This window comes from Fusarium keratoplasticum, chromosome 11 (assembly GCF_025433545.1).
Source record: "Fusarium keratoplasticum isolate Fu6.1 chromosome 11, whole genome shotgun sequence".
Taxonomy (NCBI): domain Eukaryota; kingdom Fungi; phylum Ascomycota; class Sordariomycetes; order Hypocreales; family Nectriaceae; genus Fusarium; species Fusarium keratoplasticum.
Genome location: NC_070539.1, coordinates 2,177,494 through 2,193,885, shown reverse-complemented (window position 1 = coordinate 2,193,885; position 16,392 = coordinate 2,177,494). Strand labels below are relative to the sequence as shown.

The 16,392-nt window shown below is 50.0% G+C and overlaps 7 protein-coding genes across 7 annotated transcripts; 3 read left to right on the top strand and 4 right to left on the bottom strand.

Annotated features, from left to right (window-relative positions):
- Positions 1–130: 130 nt before the first annotated feature.
- On the bottom strand, positions 131–877 carry NCS57_01354700 (Methyltransf-11 domain-containing protein; the record flags this gene model as incomplete). The annotated part of the gene is made up of 1 exon (XM_053063179.1): positions 131–877. One exon carries the CDS (start codon positions 875–877, stop codon positions 131–133), a length of 747 nt encoding a protein of 248 aa, XP_052908074.1.
- A 322-nt stretch (positions 878–1,199) lies between these two features.
- On the bottom strand, positions 1,200–2,864 carry NCS57_01354600 (Peptidase-M14 domain-containing protein; the record flags this gene model as incomplete). Its single annotated transcript, XM_053063178.1, has 2 exons — positions 1,200–2,584; positions 2,633–2,864. The coding sequence occupies 2 exons, from the start codon at positions 2,862–2,864 to the stop codon at positions 1,200–1,202; spliced, it is 1,617 nt and encodes a 538-aa protein (XP_052908073.1).
- Positions 2,865–3,777: 913 nt separating this feature from the next.
- NCS57_01354500 (MFS domain-containing protein) lies at positions 3,778–5,254 on the bottom strand (the record flags this gene model as incomplete). The annotated part of the gene is made up of 3 exons (XM_053063177.1): positions 3,778–4,287; positions 4,348–5,134; positions 5,199–5,254. 3 exons carry the CDS (start codon positions 5,252–5,254, stop codon positions 3,778–3,780), a joined length of 1,353 nt encoding a protein of 450 aa, XP_052908072.1.
- Positions 5,255–6,665: 1,411 nt separating this feature from the next.
- NCS57_01354400 (uncharacterized protein) lies at positions 6,666–7,535 on the top strand (the record flags this gene model as incomplete). Its single annotated transcript, XM_053063176.1, has 3 exons — positions 6,666–6,887; positions 6,949–7,199; positions 7,292–7,535. 3 exons carry the CDS (start codon positions 6,666–6,668, stop codon positions 7,533–7,535), a joined length of 717 nt encoding a protein of 238 aa, XP_052908071.1.
- A 1,037-nt stretch (positions 7,536–8,572) lies between these two features.
- NCS57_01354300 (GPI-anchored domain-containing protein) lies at positions 8,573–10,074 on the top strand (the record flags this gene model as incomplete). Its single annotated transcript, XM_053063175.1, has 3 exons — positions 8,573–8,768; positions 8,820–9,086; positions 9,137–10,074. 3 exons carry the CDS (start codon positions 8,573–8,575, stop codon positions 10,072–10,074), a joined length of 1,401 nt encoding a protein of 466 aa, XP_052908070.1.
- A 35-nt stretch (positions 10,075–10,109) lies between these two features.
- Positions 10,110–11,368, bottom strand: NCS57_01354200 (Deuterolysin; the record flags this gene model as incomplete). Its single annotated transcript, XM_053063174.1, has 2 exons — positions 10,110–11,056; positions 11,107–11,368. The coding sequence occupies 2 exons, from the start codon at positions 11,366–11,368 to the stop codon at positions 10,110–10,112; spliced, it is 1,209 nt and encodes a 402-aa protein (XP_052908069.1).
- Positions 11,369–13,601: 2,233 nt separating this feature from the next.
- Positions 13,602–15,393, top strand: NCS57_01354100 (MFS domain-containing protein; the record flags this gene model as incomplete). The annotated part of the gene is made up of 4 exons (XM_053063173.1): positions 13,602–14,328; positions 14,393–14,512; positions 14,561–14,816; positions 14,877–15,393. 4 exons carry the CDS (start codon positions 13,602–13,604, stop codon positions 15,391–15,393), a joined length of 1,620 nt encoding a protein of 539 aa, XP_052908068.1.
- Positions 15,394–16,392: the final 999 nt, after the last annotated feature.

The window sequence follows — 16,392 nt, the reverse complement described above, 5'->3', positions numbered from 1 at the left end:
AGGGTGGCTTTTTGATATTTTAGATTTAAGTATGCTCGCTGCGTGTCTCCTTGGATTGGACTCTTTTCATGTTATATACAAAAACATCATATATATACATCTTCTTGAGGTCGTATACTTTTATCCCATCCTACTTCTTCCTTACCGCCATCACCAAATACACCGGCCGTTGCAATACCCGATGCCCCGAGTAAGGGTACGTCTTCAGCTCCTCCGGTGTTGGGCGCCACTCGTCAAACCCAGTCAGCTCAAAGCCTGCTTGTAGAAAGGTATTGATGTAGGTTGCGACCGTGCGATGATGCTTCTCAACTCCCTCGATGAGCCATTTCGTCAACCGCACGCCCTCCTTGTGGTAGCTGTCCAGTGGCCAATACTCTCGCCCCGAGGCTTCGTCCGTTATGAAGGCTGGATGAGACGGTGCCGTGTAAACTGGATGCTCGACGGAAAAGACAAACAAGCCTCCACGCTTCAGGCTCCGATGTACATGTTTGGCAAAGTCTGCTAGGTGAGCAAGGTAATGGATCGTAAGAGAGCTAAAAGCCACTTCGTATCTATTCTCGCAGCTCTCTGGAAGCATCATAGAGTCCATGTCGCCTCGTTCATATCTGATGTTCGGGTCGTCGGTCATGGCTTGCGCTCGGTCGAGCATGTTTTGAGAGATGTCGATTCCGCAGACGAATTCAGCTCCGGCCTTGCGAGCCCATCGAGCAAACCATCCGAAACCACATCCGAGATCGATTACGCTTAATCCCTTGAGGTCCGGGAGGTAGGATTGCATTCTCGGCCATTCTGGGGCACTGCCGAGGCCGTTGACTGACCGATCGAGGGCGGCGTATTCGGCAAAGAACTTGCCGTTATCGTAGATGTTTTGAGGCATTTTCCGTAAATCGACCACCTCGAGTTATCGTTGCTTTGAAGAAATATTGGATGAAGTGTCAAGTGTTTGTTGGCTCTTGGCTGGTCGGAGAATTCTCCGAGAGGATTAAATCGAGGATATAACGAATATTAACGCGTTGAGAATTAACGCGCCTCTTCAGCCTTTATTACCAATGAGTCAATTCTCCGCTTATGGGCCCTTTTGCATGAGTCATTTGACAGAAAGAGACTGCAGGCCAATAGGTTGCATAATAGCAGGGCAAATCAGGTTTAGTTGGCATGGCATCATTTGAAACCCACAAGACGTATTACTGCCTATGTACCTACGCCATCACTCTATATACAGGGTACTCGTCTCCCTCGTTGACGGGGAGAATATTGAATGTGGCATACGAGTCGATGCCCTCGGGTTCCAGCGTCACCAGAGCGTGTGCTGCGTTCTTTTGTCTTGTGCTGACCCAGAAGCTTCCTGCAGGCATTCTGATTTCCTTTCGGATCGTTTCTGTCGTGACGGTCGTCAAAGCAGTACCTTGATAGAGTGTCTTTCCCACTGAAGCGCTCGTGATGTTCAGCGCCTCGACCTCGCCGACAAAATCTGCCTTGAGGGTATCAACCTTGACTCCAGCAATTTGAAGTCTTTCCGCGGCATCCTTCCACGCCCTGGGGAACACGTAGGCCTCTGGTCGGCTACGGGTGAGGTTGGCTAGAACTGGAGTGGTGCTGAGGAACTGAACTGGAAGTTCCACAAGCTTTCCAGACTCGAGCTCAATGAACTGCCAAGTCCTGTTGGTAGGTTGAGGGGCATCGCTGATGACGATATCCTCATTGCTCTCTGCAAACTTCTCACGTGCGCCTTCAACGACCTTGTACACCTCTTCCGCATTATCCGCAGCCGTCTGGATGAGAGCCTCAACCATGATCAACCCAGCTGCGACTCGTCGCTGGAAGTGCTGGCCGCCAAGCATGATACCCCTAGTCTCAGTGAGGAAGACAAGGGCTTGGCTCAGGGCAAGAGAAACATCCCCAGCTCGGGCCTCAGTGTTGAGCTCAGTAAAAACCAGAGGTTCCTCCTTCAGAACACCTGTGATGTAAGGGCTCCACCGCAAGTCGTGAGCTTCCATCGCAGCAGCAACCTGAGGCACAAAGGTCTCCTCAGCCAACTCTCGGATATCCTTGTGAATGTTCAAGTTCTTCATGGCCGAGATCTGACCATCCACAGCCTGAACCCACTGATCCTTGGTGCCATATGCGCGGTTGGCGCTATACTCGTGAGAATCAACACCAATGTGAGGGTTAAACTCCGAAATCAACTTCTTGACTTCTCGAGTTTGTGAACTCGCTTGCTTGATGTGGTCTCTGTTGGGGTCGAAGCCGGTTGCAAGGAAGCGTTGGAAGTAAGCCACACCATCGGGGTTGTAACGAGGAAGAATCATAATGTCCATCTTCTCCAGGATGGACTCGGCCCAAGTAGAGTTGGCATCAAACTTTCCGATCAAGGCAAGGAGGAGTTGGTCACCGCCTGGTTCATTTCCATGGACACCGCCTTGAAGATAGACGCGGAGCTTCTCGGGCGCAGAGGCGTTTGTCTTGGGTTGCGTCGAGGTAGATAGGAAGACATATGGGATGGAACGGCCATCTTCGGACTTGAAAGATGGGTTTGTGTATGTCATCCAGTCATTGCGGGCAGCAAGAGTTTGGAGAAAGTAGTCTAGGGTCGATCAGCGGAACGTCCGGAAGTAGAGTCACATCTCCATACCTAATGTGGCATCGTCGGTTGGGCCACTTGTGCCGTTTTCAAATCCTGCTGGAACACTCTTGGGGTCCGTGAAAGGCGGAGAGTAAAGTTCAACACCCTCGACATCTGGGAAGTGCTTGGCGGCCTCATCAGTGTCTCTGACGAGAGCGACCTGGTTGTCTGCGTAGCGGTGCGCTGCTGTGGCCAAGCCTACAAAGAACAGGCCAGCGGTGAGAGTGGCTCGAATCGTCATTGTGTCTCTTGACTGCGTCTATGCGAATGACAGTTGTGAGTGCTAGACACCCTCTTCTATGGACGATCTTGAAGGAAGCTGAGCTCTTATAGACTCGTCGGCTGTAGACTTCCATCTCGTGTCCTTGGCCGGCGGCCGGCGGCCGGAGCGTCGCCTGGACCTTCTCTAAACCAAGGCGTCTCCGGACTCATCCCCACCGATCTGCGCATAATTAAGTGATAAAGAGATAGGACTACATCCCAAAAAGGTGGTGTTCATCGCCGGGAAACATAGACCATCTCCTGACGCCGGGCCAACCAGCGGCTGCGACAGATAAGCTTAAACCGATTAAAGAAGGTGCTTAATAGTTTGGCATGTTTAGAAGCTGGGATAGTCGCTGTCTAGGTTGCAATACCAAGGCGGGGGACGTGGATTATGGGGTGTGCCAAGACAACGGAATGCCTGCCCAAATGGATCCTTCGTTTATTACCCCTCTTTGGATCATTCTTTTCTGGAAAAGTCTTGTGATTGTCATGGCATGATGTCAAGGGTTTTGATTATGCCGTTGATATCCTCGGATCTCGCTGTCTATAATTGACACTTGCGGGATATAAGTTGATGTCCACGAGTCAGGTGGGGAGGCTGGGCGATGAAGGAATAAACCCCGGTGTAACCAGTCTTTGGGGCTTTTGTATTAGCTATCACTAAGATTAGAGTGTGTGTGTCTATGACTAAATAGGTATGGCTGGTGAAGATTAACATAACGTCGTTTGAGTGCGTAACATCCATCGAGCCGACCCCATGTAACGCGCAAGTATCCTGTATATCTGTTTGCTCTCATGATCCCTCCAGTGAACGTTTCCAACTCAAGCACGCAAGGCAAGAAACTGCCTCAAATTCATCACTCATCTCCAACCAAGGCAGCCCCGGAAGCTTAGCACTTGACATGCGGTTTCCATCCTACCTTCAGTACTCGAGCCAATAGAAGCAAGCCAACGCAAACTGAACTGCAGAGACCGGCCCAGATATGCGCACCAGTGTAGTCGTCCTTGGTTGCAGACTGAATACGGCCACCAATAGGAGGACCGGTCAATCCGGCAAAAGAGATGATGCTGAAACACATGCCGATTCGTGTGCCCATGGCATCCAGTCTCTTTGTGATACTTGCGACTCCAGTAGGCATGAGACTTTGGAACGCACCAGACGCAAGGCCGTAAAAGGTCGTGAAAACCCAAATGCCTGCCACGTTGTGGACTGCCAGCCAAGAAAAGGCAACAACAGCCACGCAAAATCCAGCTGGGGCTATCGTGTTGAGTGGCCCAATGCGGTCAGCGATGATGGGCACCAGAACTCGCGCGGGTAGACCTGCACCGTTGATCAAGGTAGTAAGGAGCGAAGCATCAGAGTACGAGAGACCCAGGGCATCTCGGCCATACGAAGCGAGCTACAGTCTAGTCAGCACAGTCACTTTTGGTCTTGGGGCATATGGAGGTATGCCACTCACATAATAGAAGGTGTAGTAGACAGGCAAGACGAAAAAGAACAGGCCTGCCACATAAGAGATGTAGAGCTTGTCTTTAAAGGCGTCCCAGTCGATGATTGGTCCAGACTTGCGTGGGGGAAGTCTTGGACGCATAAAGACAGCCACAAAGCAAAACCCGGTCAAGTTGATGAAGCCAAGCACTCTAGCTGTCCAAGGCATCCCCAGTATGGGAAGCAGCTCTCGAACAACGAGTGGATATACAAGACCACCAAGAGAGTTTCCAGTTGTCACAAGTCCTATTGCGATGCCTCGGTGTTTGTCAAAATATGTGGCGACCAAGGCAAGTGACGGGGCAAAGATGATGCCTCCTCCAAAGCCAGTCAGAATGCCCTGAGTAAGCATCAAATGCCAGTATTTTGTCGAAATACTCATTAGAAAGATTCCAAGAAGTTGCATCGTAGAGCCAATGAGAAAAGTTGGGACAAAGAGGCCAGCATCGAGGAGTCGGCCAGAAAAGGCGCTCCCAAAGAACGTTAACCAGACTTGCAACGAGCCGATCCACGAAATATCAAAGGATGATTGAGGCAGCACCGATATGTAGTAGGATTGAAAACTTCCAAAAGAGTTGACATAGCCCCATGTTGTGAAGATGACAATCCAGCCCATGGCAACTTGTGTCCATGCCCGTAGACCGCCATCTGGAGGTTCTGGCAGGACGATTGACGATTGGTGAGTTCTTCTCGTTCCAATTCTCTCGAGATCTTGAGCCTCCATCGCAGACAAATTTTGATCAGGTGCCGTTTCAGCCCTACAATGAATGCCGTTAGTTGAGATGAAGTGATTTTTCGCAGATGGGGAAGTTGGGAACTGACGGTGTCGCCGCCGCTATCGGCCTGGGAGATCCGATGTAAGGGGTGAAGCGAGCCATGATTCACAAGGTATGAGGCTTTACAAAGATCACCTTGCAATATTTCTGTGAACAGAAGAATGAAGGATGCTCATCAGTATTTACATTCAGGCTCCTATTTCGGAGTGGAGAAACAGGTTACATTTGCCTGATGCTTCAAATTCTTCACCATGGATCGGAAATCATAAGCCGACTCGGCTAAATTGCGCATTTGAAGCCCACAAAAAAAGGTGGTTCTCTACGATAAGGATATTTCGATTGTCGTGGTCGGGAATAACGAACGGTTGCAACGACCAACGCCTAACAGAGAGGCAAGTATTTTAGTAGAGCTGCTAGAGCATATTTAGCAAAGCTGAGTTTAGTGAATGTGCTGGGACAGTGACTTTTTGTCTTGAGGATAGCAAAGATCTTTATCGTGAAGTCGAGGCATGTTGATGGAGGCCAACCACTGGAAATGACCTGTACTTTATACCACCCATGATAAATACGATGTCACGAGTTGGGCTCTCTGGCTAAGATAGCATGACTGCAGGGAAATTGTTCCGTAGTACTGCCACGTCGCTGATTTGAAAGACAGGTCATTAATGACAAAGAGCAGCTGGCGAGGTGGATGCAAATCAACAAAATGTCGGTAACACACGATCATTTTTTAGGGCTTCATGCCTGCCGATATGATCTTTTCTATAGTGGAGACAATATGTTTTATCCTGGCCTTACGAAGTCGAGTTCCTCTCTGCTTGTGGATTTCTCTAGGGTATGTCTAGATTGGTGCCCGATGTTTCAACCATTCACCCGGCGTCAATATCGACTATCCCGTCATTCTAGACTGCCCAATGTATAACTCGAACATGAACAAGGATGGAAATGCGATTCTCAACGGATGTTTCAGCTGTTTATTGGTGCCCATACTATCTATCAGCTTCTAGATTAGGCGGCGGGGGACCTTTTCCGATCCATAAATCGGCAGCACTAATCCCGCTCCTCGGAGTTGACGTTTTACCCACCACAAGGAGGACTATCTTTAGATCCTAACCACTATCGCAATAGAACGACTCTATATGAACGTTCCAATCCCTCCTGACTTGAAAGCATTTTTGCCGTTTATTCCTCTTTTCCGTGGCGCAAGCTTCCGACATTGCGGAATCCCGCCGCTCAACTCCCGCCCAACAATCTTGGCACGCGATCCCATTGGACACAGACGTCTTGGCAAGGCAGCTTCAGCTCATCAATGCACGCAAGCGGGTTGTTTTCTTGCGGCCTCGAAGTTCAGCTAGCCAACAGAACATCGTCGTTGAAACATGTGCTCGACAGGGAATTCAGCCTCACTGGAGTCTGAAAATGCCGTTCAGCTGGCAACAGCTGATAAAATGAGAGTGCAATGTCTGTTTCGCAAGATCATGTCTGAGTCTCTTTGACACTCGATCGCGTCAAAATGTCGGAATACACGCACGTCGATACCCGGCCTATGGTCTGGGTCTCGCGCAAGATCATGACCATCTTTTCAATTCTCATCTTTTTCGACATTGGCATGATGGTCATCACTATCATGGCCGTGACTGGCGCTGAAACTGCTGACCCACGGGATGTTGTGCAGGGGGCAAAGATAGATTTTCCTCCACCAGGTGAACAGATTCAAGCTCTTGAGATTGGCCTGGTAAGATTCCTAACTAATTTGCTCCCATTCATAAAGTCGGTATTGACTGAGTGATCTCAAGGCGGCATTTGGCCTGTTCTTCCACATCCTGTTCGCCCTCATCTTCATAGACCGGGTGAAGAAGGCGAAGCAGACAATGGACTATGCAAGCGGCATTCGACTGACAAAATTTGTGCTCTACGTTGTTCTACCATTTCTGGTAATCGAGGTGGCTGGATGGGCAGTCTGCCTCGGGTTCCAGAGCTTATACGCCCCCGTCATTAAACCTCGGAAGCTTCTTGCATGCCATTACCTTGGGCCAGATCTCGTTCAGTGCGGAATGGTTTCCTCATCTTGGGTTGGGGCCATTGTCTATAGGCAAGTATATCAACTCTATGAAAGATCGTCATCTAACATCCATCCAGCTTCGTCCATTTCGTATTGCTCATGCTGGTCCTTCGAGCTTACTACCGTATGGATCCAGTGGCTGAGCCCTCGCCCCAGTACGCAGGCGTGCCATCGGTAGACGATGCGCACTCGTCTTTGCCGCAAGATCAAGATGCCCCTCCATCTTATGAAGAGAGGGAGTCGGGCCATCTCATCGGCAAGTCGACCAAGACGCAGCCTCAGGCCGTGGAAATGTCACGGATGACGACGTTACCGGAATAAAGCAAGAAAAGGAACCCTGTATTTGAAAAGATAGTCAAGATGAAAATAAAGGTTCATCGATATCGAGTCAGTTGCAAAACGGCGAAGGATCTATCCAAACTGAGTTCTTAGAGTTCACCACTGCTGTATGTTAGTATTTGGCAAAGCCAGTCTTGAGCCAATAGCTCAGTGTGCATAAGATGGAAGGCTATCTACGAAGTAGACAAGGTCGTTTTATTCGTCCCACCCTGGAAGCCAAGATGGTGTCTTCCATTGTGATGAGCATCAATTGGCAAGACCTTTGTTGTCAGTGTATTGTATCTGAGGGCCGTGAACCGGCCATTGCCTAGTTGTTCATTGTCCTGTCAAGACAGATCAAGTATTGATGGTTTATGGAATGCATTGTAGTTCCCAGACTGACTTGAATGCTTTGGCTGATCGCCCAATGAAACGAGGGCGAGATGATGCGAAACCAGCCATGGAAATGATGATTGTCACCTACACAACAACCTGGAGCGATAAACAATCAGTCCTTTTCGGCCGAGTTCTAGACTGGCCAAGGCAGAATGAGCAACCAATTCCTCCTCGCTCGTCGGAAGATCGGCGAGCCTTGCGACCTTGACTGTCCAATGATGGTATCGAGTGGCGTCGATAGTTGCATGCGGCTGAGTATCAGGTGCCTCCCTTAGGATGAGACACGTCGAGCGTCTCGCCACCTCAAGGAACGATTTGAGCTTGGGTCTCTCAAAACGAGATAAGACTAAGGAGGCTTGGAAGTTGTGCTGAAGAGATTTTCTTCTTTTCCATCAACCGTCGGCGTCGCTCGTTGCATCGCGGTCGTTGGCGAGCAGTAGGCAATCCTTCGTTGTCCACAAGGCTTCGGACTAGCCACTCATTAAACCCCCTGGTCAATGGTTTGATAAGCCCCTCCTTTTGACCTTATCTGTCTCCTCAGGTGCTCATACCTTCTTTCCTGTTTCTTCCCTCCCTTCTCCGCTTTGCTCTGCGTTGCTCCACCGCCTGGTGACAGACTCACGAGTCTTGGCGAACGCATCAAGATGTTGCCAAAGCTAGTGTTGCTCGCTGGCTGGGTTTTTTCTACTGTCGCAGCCAGACTCACCTTTACCAACAGCAACTGGAATGTCGAGCAGGGGACACCGTTCACGCTCCACTACGAGGGCTGTGATGATGGCTGCACCATCGCCCTTATGACAGGCGCTTCTGATAATCTGAGAGTCGCGAAAGTAATAACAAGTGAGTTATTATCTTACCTACTATAGACTTGTGCGCTGGGGGCGTGTTTAGGCTTATGGTTGGCAATTGCAGCGAGTGCGACCGGCGATAGCTTCACTTTCACTCTGAATCGCCTTGACGCGGGAACATACGCTTTTAGAATTACCAATGGAGAGGACATCTCATACAGTCTTCAGTTTGAACTAGATGGAGACTCGAACTCCTCTGCGTCGGAAACGGCCGCTTCCTCCGAAACCCCGGCCCAGTCGACAACCACGTTAGAGACGTCAACGTCAACATCGGCATCAACTGCATCTAGTTCGAGTATCACTGGCTCCGGTATGGAATTCAAACACCTCACGTAGTGAATATTACTAATTAAGCTCCAGCATCTTCGGCTGACTCTAAAGATACTGTGACGTCTTCATCATCTGGAACATCTTCAACCCTATCAACTGCAGCACAAGCCACCACAACAGCACCTAGCCCTCCTAAGCATGGATTAAGTGCGGGCGCGATTGCTGGAATTGTAGTTGGAGTAGTCGCTGTCATCCTCATCGTCCTTGGAGCTTTATTCTTCTGGATGAGGAGGAGAAAGCAGAAGGCGGCCAAAGGATCAACGTCAAACACTGACCCACGCGATTCGCAGCCTCAAATTGCCGAGTTGGAGCAGCCAAAGAATATCGATATCGTCGTCACCCCGGCCACACCGGCTGAGATGCGCGGGTCTACGCCGCCACCTCCGGCTGCGGAGCTTGCGGGCCAGGGAAGATTGCCAGAGTTACCGACCACGGAGAAAGCCACGGAGAAGGAGCTAGAAGGAGACTTGGCTGCTATTGTACCTGAGCTACGGGGAGAGGAGAAGCGGACTGAAAAGGAACTGGAGGGTGACGTGGTTCGTACTGTGCCAGAACTGCAAGGAGAGGATAAAGCGCTGCCTGCTGAGCTTCCTGGCGAAACCGCACGAAAGGACGACGGAGAGCAGCAGAAACAGTCCTCTGTCTTGCCACCCACAGAATTACTGAGTTCCACGGAGGAGCCACAGAGGAAGGAGACCGAAACGCCTTCCGCAGCTCAAACACAGGCCGATACACCAGCATCTCAGTTACCCAAACCATCTAGCGAAGCTGGATCGACACCTGTTACTGAAACAATTTCTCCAGTATCACCAGTATCAGATGAGGCGAGCCACGCAATGCTAATGGAGCAGTACGCACAGCTAGAAGCGCGCAGGCAAAGAATCCTAGAGCTCAAGACGATCGAGGAGGAACAAGCAGCGCTACGAGCACGACTGAGCAAGATGCAAGGAGGTAATGGAATAGAGTAACTTTTCAAAGCGATTGAGGTAGCTAGTCGAATTAATTAATTATTTACGGGCCCAAAAAGAGGTATGCCCGCTAGAGGGTTCTTCTCATCGGGACTCACCGCAATGCAGCCAAGCTTGAGATGTGTGGCAAACAGCTCATAGTTGTCAGGGCTCTGCAAGCTCGAGTTGCGATCCAAGGCAAGAATCTTTGGGAGTCCGGGCTCTGCATCCAGAGACATGTTTCCGGGTAGCCCGGATTTTCGCAGGTTCGCGTGGACCGTCTTTTGAATGACGGTGGATGCTCGAGAGGGAAACCAGCCCCAGGCGTCGGGCCTATCGTAGACGTAGCACCTCTTGGGCAAGATTGGAAGGTCGAAGAATGGGTCGCAGTAGCCAATCCGGAGCGATGGCTCTCTAAGGTAGGCCATGAGAATTCTGTCATTGGAGACGCAGTCCCTGTAGTACTCGCGACAGAACTCCTGGATGCGGGTAGAGTCTGTTCGGCATTTGTCAGCCGTGTCGGAAAAGACCTTGGCGACATGTTGACGAATCGGCCCGTCCGAGAAGCCAAAAGCTTCCTCCATCCTCCACGCGGGGCCGTTGAGTGCCGCTTCCTGGGCAGCGAGAGACAGTTGAACGCAGTGGGAGAGTGACTCTCGCATCCTGGGAACTCTCCCGCCACTGCAATTCTCACGTCTAATCCTTCGTCGGTCCCGGAGGTACTTTGCACGTACGCCCTCGGCAGCTTCACCGTTGACCATGAACTGAAGCTTGTTGGACTGGTAGGGGATGAAGCCTGCGATGTGGCGCCCCTTGATCTGCGCGAACGGCAACGTGCCCAGCAGCTGGATCGTATGTTCACCACCGGCCGTGAGGTCGTAGTTTTCAGCAACGTCGAACTTGACACTGATCGTTTTGCCGCTGGGAATGGTAGTGAAATGCTTCTTCTTGAGCCTTGTATAGTCCATTTTCGGCACTATTCCCAAGAAGGCCACTCGCTTGTCTGCCACAAAGTTAGCACGCAGGACAGAGTGCAAAAGACCATTAACGAACCTCTGGCAAAGATTTCGGCTCTCTTGACTGGAGCCCACTTGTGAAGAAAGGTGGCATAGTTGAGGACCTTGATGCTCTCCACGTTGTGATTGAATATGGTAGCCTCGAACTCGAACCCGCCCTCACGAACACGTTTCAAGACGACATCCAAAGGAATGGGGTATGAGACTTGCACATTTCCTTGGGCTCCTCCCTTTTTCGGTGAAGCTGTTACCCACGACGCCAGGGCAGTCAGCGCCGTGAGGAAGAAGGTGACTCTCATCGTTGGGAGTATGCCCTGTGTGAAAGGCCGGTAGAGATGGGGCCAAGATGCAGGATGGGCATATAGACAGTCACGGCAAGAGTCAAGCCGAGACTTAGACCCCCTTGTAAAAGAACAAAGGGGGCTGAGGGGTAAGGATAAAGTGAACAGCGAACGTGAATAGAAGGGGAGAAAAGGTGAATCGCCAAAAGAGCAGAACACCACGCTGTGGTACTGGGGAAGTCCCCTGTTTATCTAGCCTTCCAAGAGTGGAACTGCCGAGACAATGGAAGTATACCCGGGCTCGTGAAAGACAGATCACCATTTCCCACTCCGTCTATGATGCTTTTATGGCAAGAACATTCCCAAGGTCGGGCCTCGCCCTACAATGGGTGGATTTTAAGTTGATTGGGTAGGCTGTGTGAAGCAGGCGAGTGGAGGCTATGATGCGGGTCATGACGCTCTTGACTTGTGCCTGGACAAGCCTCCAAGTTTACGCCTGGTTGTGTCAGTTCGAAGACATTCCCAACATGGCACAATATCAGTCTGATTGGCGATTGACCTTCACACGAGGGTCAGACGAAGCCCCCTTCCCGCTGGTCCCTCGCCGTTAGGGCGTTTTTTGTTTGCTCGGGTAGCCGTTCCGGGTGCAACGTTCCTCAGTTTTCCATACGGATATCTTTAAAACGGGGGATGAAGCAAAAAAAAAAAAAGAATTCTGTGGTTTCTATACTTGTGTATGGGCCTTCGCATTAACAGGGCTTTGACTTAGTCCTAGCCCAACACTGTCGTTTCCACCAACCCCCACCGACTAGGCTGCCTCGACCGTCTTGAGGGCACTTTTTATGGATGGTCTTTGGCAAGCTTTTGCCCTAGCGAGGATGGGTGGCTTCCACAGACACTCCGTAACCGGAATGCCGAACTGCAGAAACCACAGCTGAGAGCGACGGCCACGCCGAAGGATGGCATCTTGAAAGCTCGGCCGACAAAAATGTGGTAGCAGTTGTAGGAATCTCAAGGAGCCCCTCAAGAATAAATTGATGGGGGTGTGCACTGTATCTCGGGGTTATAGGGAATACTAGTTAGAGTGTTGATTGGATCCTCTGAGTGATTAGCACTGATTGCCTTGACGGGGCATTGTCGACTACTTATCCACAAGCCGAGCACTTCGAATCATGTCAAAGCACTTCAGTGACATGTGCAAGGCCTGAAGACCCATGGGAGGAGCTGATGAACTGCTCATCACTGCGTCTTGGCACACCAAGGTGTGGAGTAGCTACTTGACTGCCCCTTGAGAAGATGTAGTTGTGACGAAGACGTGTTAACAAGTGATGACACTTGATAAGGATCCAGCAAGCCGCATAAGTAGGGCCGATACCTTGACGACCACTTTTCGGGATACCTGATATCATGGCTAACGCCCGGCCAACTTTTTACAAGGCAAAATATGCACAGGTAGGACGTTGGGTCTCGAGAAGCCAACCGGGTTAGTTGGCGTGCAGTTGAGTATGGTAGATCCAAAGGTCTGAAGCTCAACGCACCTACAGCACACGTCTAAACCTCCATAATACTACTCGATACTCGCATGATTATCCTGAATGTCCCTTATTTGATGCCATGTAACGATATATACGCGTTGAAATAGCAGATTGCTATACATCGGGCCTAGGTTGGCAAACTTGCATTGTATAAATTCTTTCGGTGGATGGTCTAGACCAACAATCGAGGTCGATAAGCAAGATGTCCCGGGAGCAAGAGCCACCGCCTAGATGTGCACACTCGACGAAGCCCTTCAGTTGAACACGGAACTTTTATCCATCTTTTGGATACACAGATCATTCTAATAGCGGGATGTCGTCGGCGTGTCTAACTCCACTTACGGCTCATCAAGCAGTTTATACACGTCACTGCGCGGTAGTATCCGGCCCGGAAGCTCGGAAACGCGCCGCGGAAAATGCCCGCCGAGGTCCATTTCCGACCGTGTTCCGGGAAACGTCTGCCGAGACCGGCTCCGAAAGCGGGTCCTATCAAGATAGACGAAGATCTCAGGGAAGGTTGGAGGGATTTTCCTTTCTATGGATGGAATCTGGCTTCTTGTTCTGTTCATTATCTATCGTGACGACTTTGTTTCACCCACAAGCTTCCTCTGCGTCAAGCCCATACCTAATCGTCCTGTGGTGCCACGAGAGCTCCTGGTATCTGTCCACAACAAGACGACAATGATACACTAAACTTGAAGCTTTGATAAGCGAAAATGACGCAAAATAACCGAAATGATCAGGTCTTGAAAGCAGAACGTGCTCTTCATGACCAATACAACCTCCTACCTCGGGCACAGCTGGTATCCTGCTTAGGAATCCTCTCTTTCTGCATGCTGATCAGTTTCATCGACCAGAACGGAATCAGTATTACTCAACCCACGATTGCTAAAGATCTCGATGCCTCGGCAACAATTTCCTGGGCGGGAACCTCCTCGTTAATCGCGAATACCACTTTCCAGATGTTATACGGTCGTCTTTCCGACATCTTCGGGCGAAAGGCTGTGTTTCTTGGGGCCGTTGCGTTGCTAGCCCTTGCAGACCTGCTATGTGGTCTATCACAAAACCCTGCCATGTTCTATGTGTTTCGAGGCGTGTCTGGAATCGGCAGCGGCGGCATCACCAACATCGCCATGATCATCGTCAGTGATGTGGTCACCCTCGAGGAGAGAGGCAAATATCAGGGGATCTTCGGCACCATGGTAGGCTTAGGCAACCTGATAGGACCGTTTCTTGCGGCCGCTTTCATCAAGCGTTCAACTTGGAGAGCCTTCTTTTACATGCTGGCACCCCTTGGCGCCATCGCAGGGGTGGTTTCATATTTGTTTCTGCCGAACAAGCCACCTACAGCGACCTTTAAGGAGAGTGCAGCAAGGATTGACTACGGAGGTTCCTTTACAATATCTCTAGGGATCATTCTTCTGCTCATCCCGATATCTGGAGGTAATTGCCAACCCGCTCATGCCCCTCTGTTCGGCAGCCATTATTGACCGCATGTTTGTTGCAGGCGGCGCCTACTTTGACTGGAACTCGCCAATGGTCATCACTATGCTTACCATTGGGTCCTTCTCTTGTCTTCTCTTCATGCTCATAGAATGGAAGATTGCCAAGCTGCCAATGATGCCTGGTAGGTCATTTCAAGTTTAAGTATCTATAGTTATACTAACATGGACAGTGACAATATTCGCAAACAAGGAAGTTGTGATCTTATTGATCCATTCTTTTCTTTTTGGTGCCGTGTATCAGTCGAGCATTTACTATCTCCCCCTCTATCTACTAAACGCCCGGCAATTTGAAGTGCTCGAGGCGGCAGCAATATCAACCGCCTTGTTCACCTTTCAATCTGTATTTTCCACACTTAGTGGCTTATACATATCTCACTTTAATCGTTATGGTGAGGTGATCTGGTTCGGGTTTGCCACATGGACACTGTAAGTTATCTTCGCGGATATTTCTATTTATTATCATGCTAACCCCGAGGCTCCTTCCAGTGGAGCTGGTCTCTGTCTAACCTTCGATCGCAATACTTCTCCAGGAGCCATAATTGGGCCTTTGATGGTGATTGGCGTCGGAGTCGGCTGCATCTTTCAGCCGACGTTGGTGGCGCTCCAAGCCCACTCACCCAAATCTCGACGCGCCGTCATTATCTCGAACCGTAACTTCTTCCGATGCTGTGGTGGTGCTGTTGGGCTAGCAATCTCGGCGGCTATCCTACAAGCCGCTCTTCGATCCAAGTTACCAGCAGAATATGCATACCTTGCTGACAGCACCTATGCACTCCCAACTGACTTGGAGCCGGGGCCCAGTGCAGAAAGGGTGTATGACGCTTATATGCATGCTAGCCACTCTGTGTTCTTGATGCAGGTTCCAATGATAGGTGTGTCTTTGATTGGTTGCCTATTTATCAAGGATCAGGGCTTGGAAGGAAGAGAAGAGACCAGAAGTGAGGAGGAGCCTCAAGGGGCGATGGTGGGATCGCAAGATAATAATACACCAAAAGTCTCATAGTAGAGGAAACGATTTATCCGATAGATTCTATATTTTATCAAGTGTACATGATGTGCATAATCACCAGGCTTGATATGGGTGATTGGCTTCCCCTTGGCACCAAAGCATTGGTCATCATTGGCCGAATACTTCACTTGGGGGTTGTTGTTGTCATAGAACTCGACTCCCATGCAAGGTCCATGAGCTTTTACTCGTATGCGGTAAGTATGGGGGTGTAGACTTACGATACCAAGGAGCAGTCTCAACGGGCAAGGCGCCGTGTGTACCGCTGGGAGAGGCAAAGGTCTGCCCACCCCAGCCCTGACCAATGTCCTTCTGGCCGATCCAGTTCTTGCACTTGGTATCTGAGTAGCTGGTGATTGTGTCAATGCATTGTCGCCGTTCTGGGTTGAAAATTCCGTACTAATTGATGTGAATGCCGGCATGGGCCACGGAGAGCAGAGCTGGGAGAATATAGGCGACCTTCATTTTGGCGTGAGGATGAATAGAAATCTGATAATACTCTGTTTATACAAAATTCTTCAAGGGAACATGTAGCCTTTATAGATATCTACTGGTGGCAATGTCGTATGGAAGGTCCTTTTCCCTTCGGCCAGCATCCTGGAAACCTGCACTGTTTTTTTTTCCCCCAAGACAAAGTGAAACTTGCTATTGACTGAATAAAATTTTCACTTTTGCTGGAGGCGGGTCTTAATATTATCTTTGCCATCGTGCGTGTTCCAGCGGCCGCCCTCACAGCGGTCCAAGTTGGTGAACCATGGTCACGATTACATATGGTTACCAAATGTCTACTTGGGGCAATTTATGGAGCAAGATTCCGTTGCATGCATATGTAGTAGGGTGTATTGCTATACAAAGAACATTGTTGATTGGCTAAATTGGCTTCGTATCATGAAACAGCGGATTTGTTCTAGATTTGAGCATTGATCTCACTCAGTCGGCCGCCTGCATCTTGATGGGTCTGTCGATACAAGGTTGCCTGGAAAATCAACAAGGAGT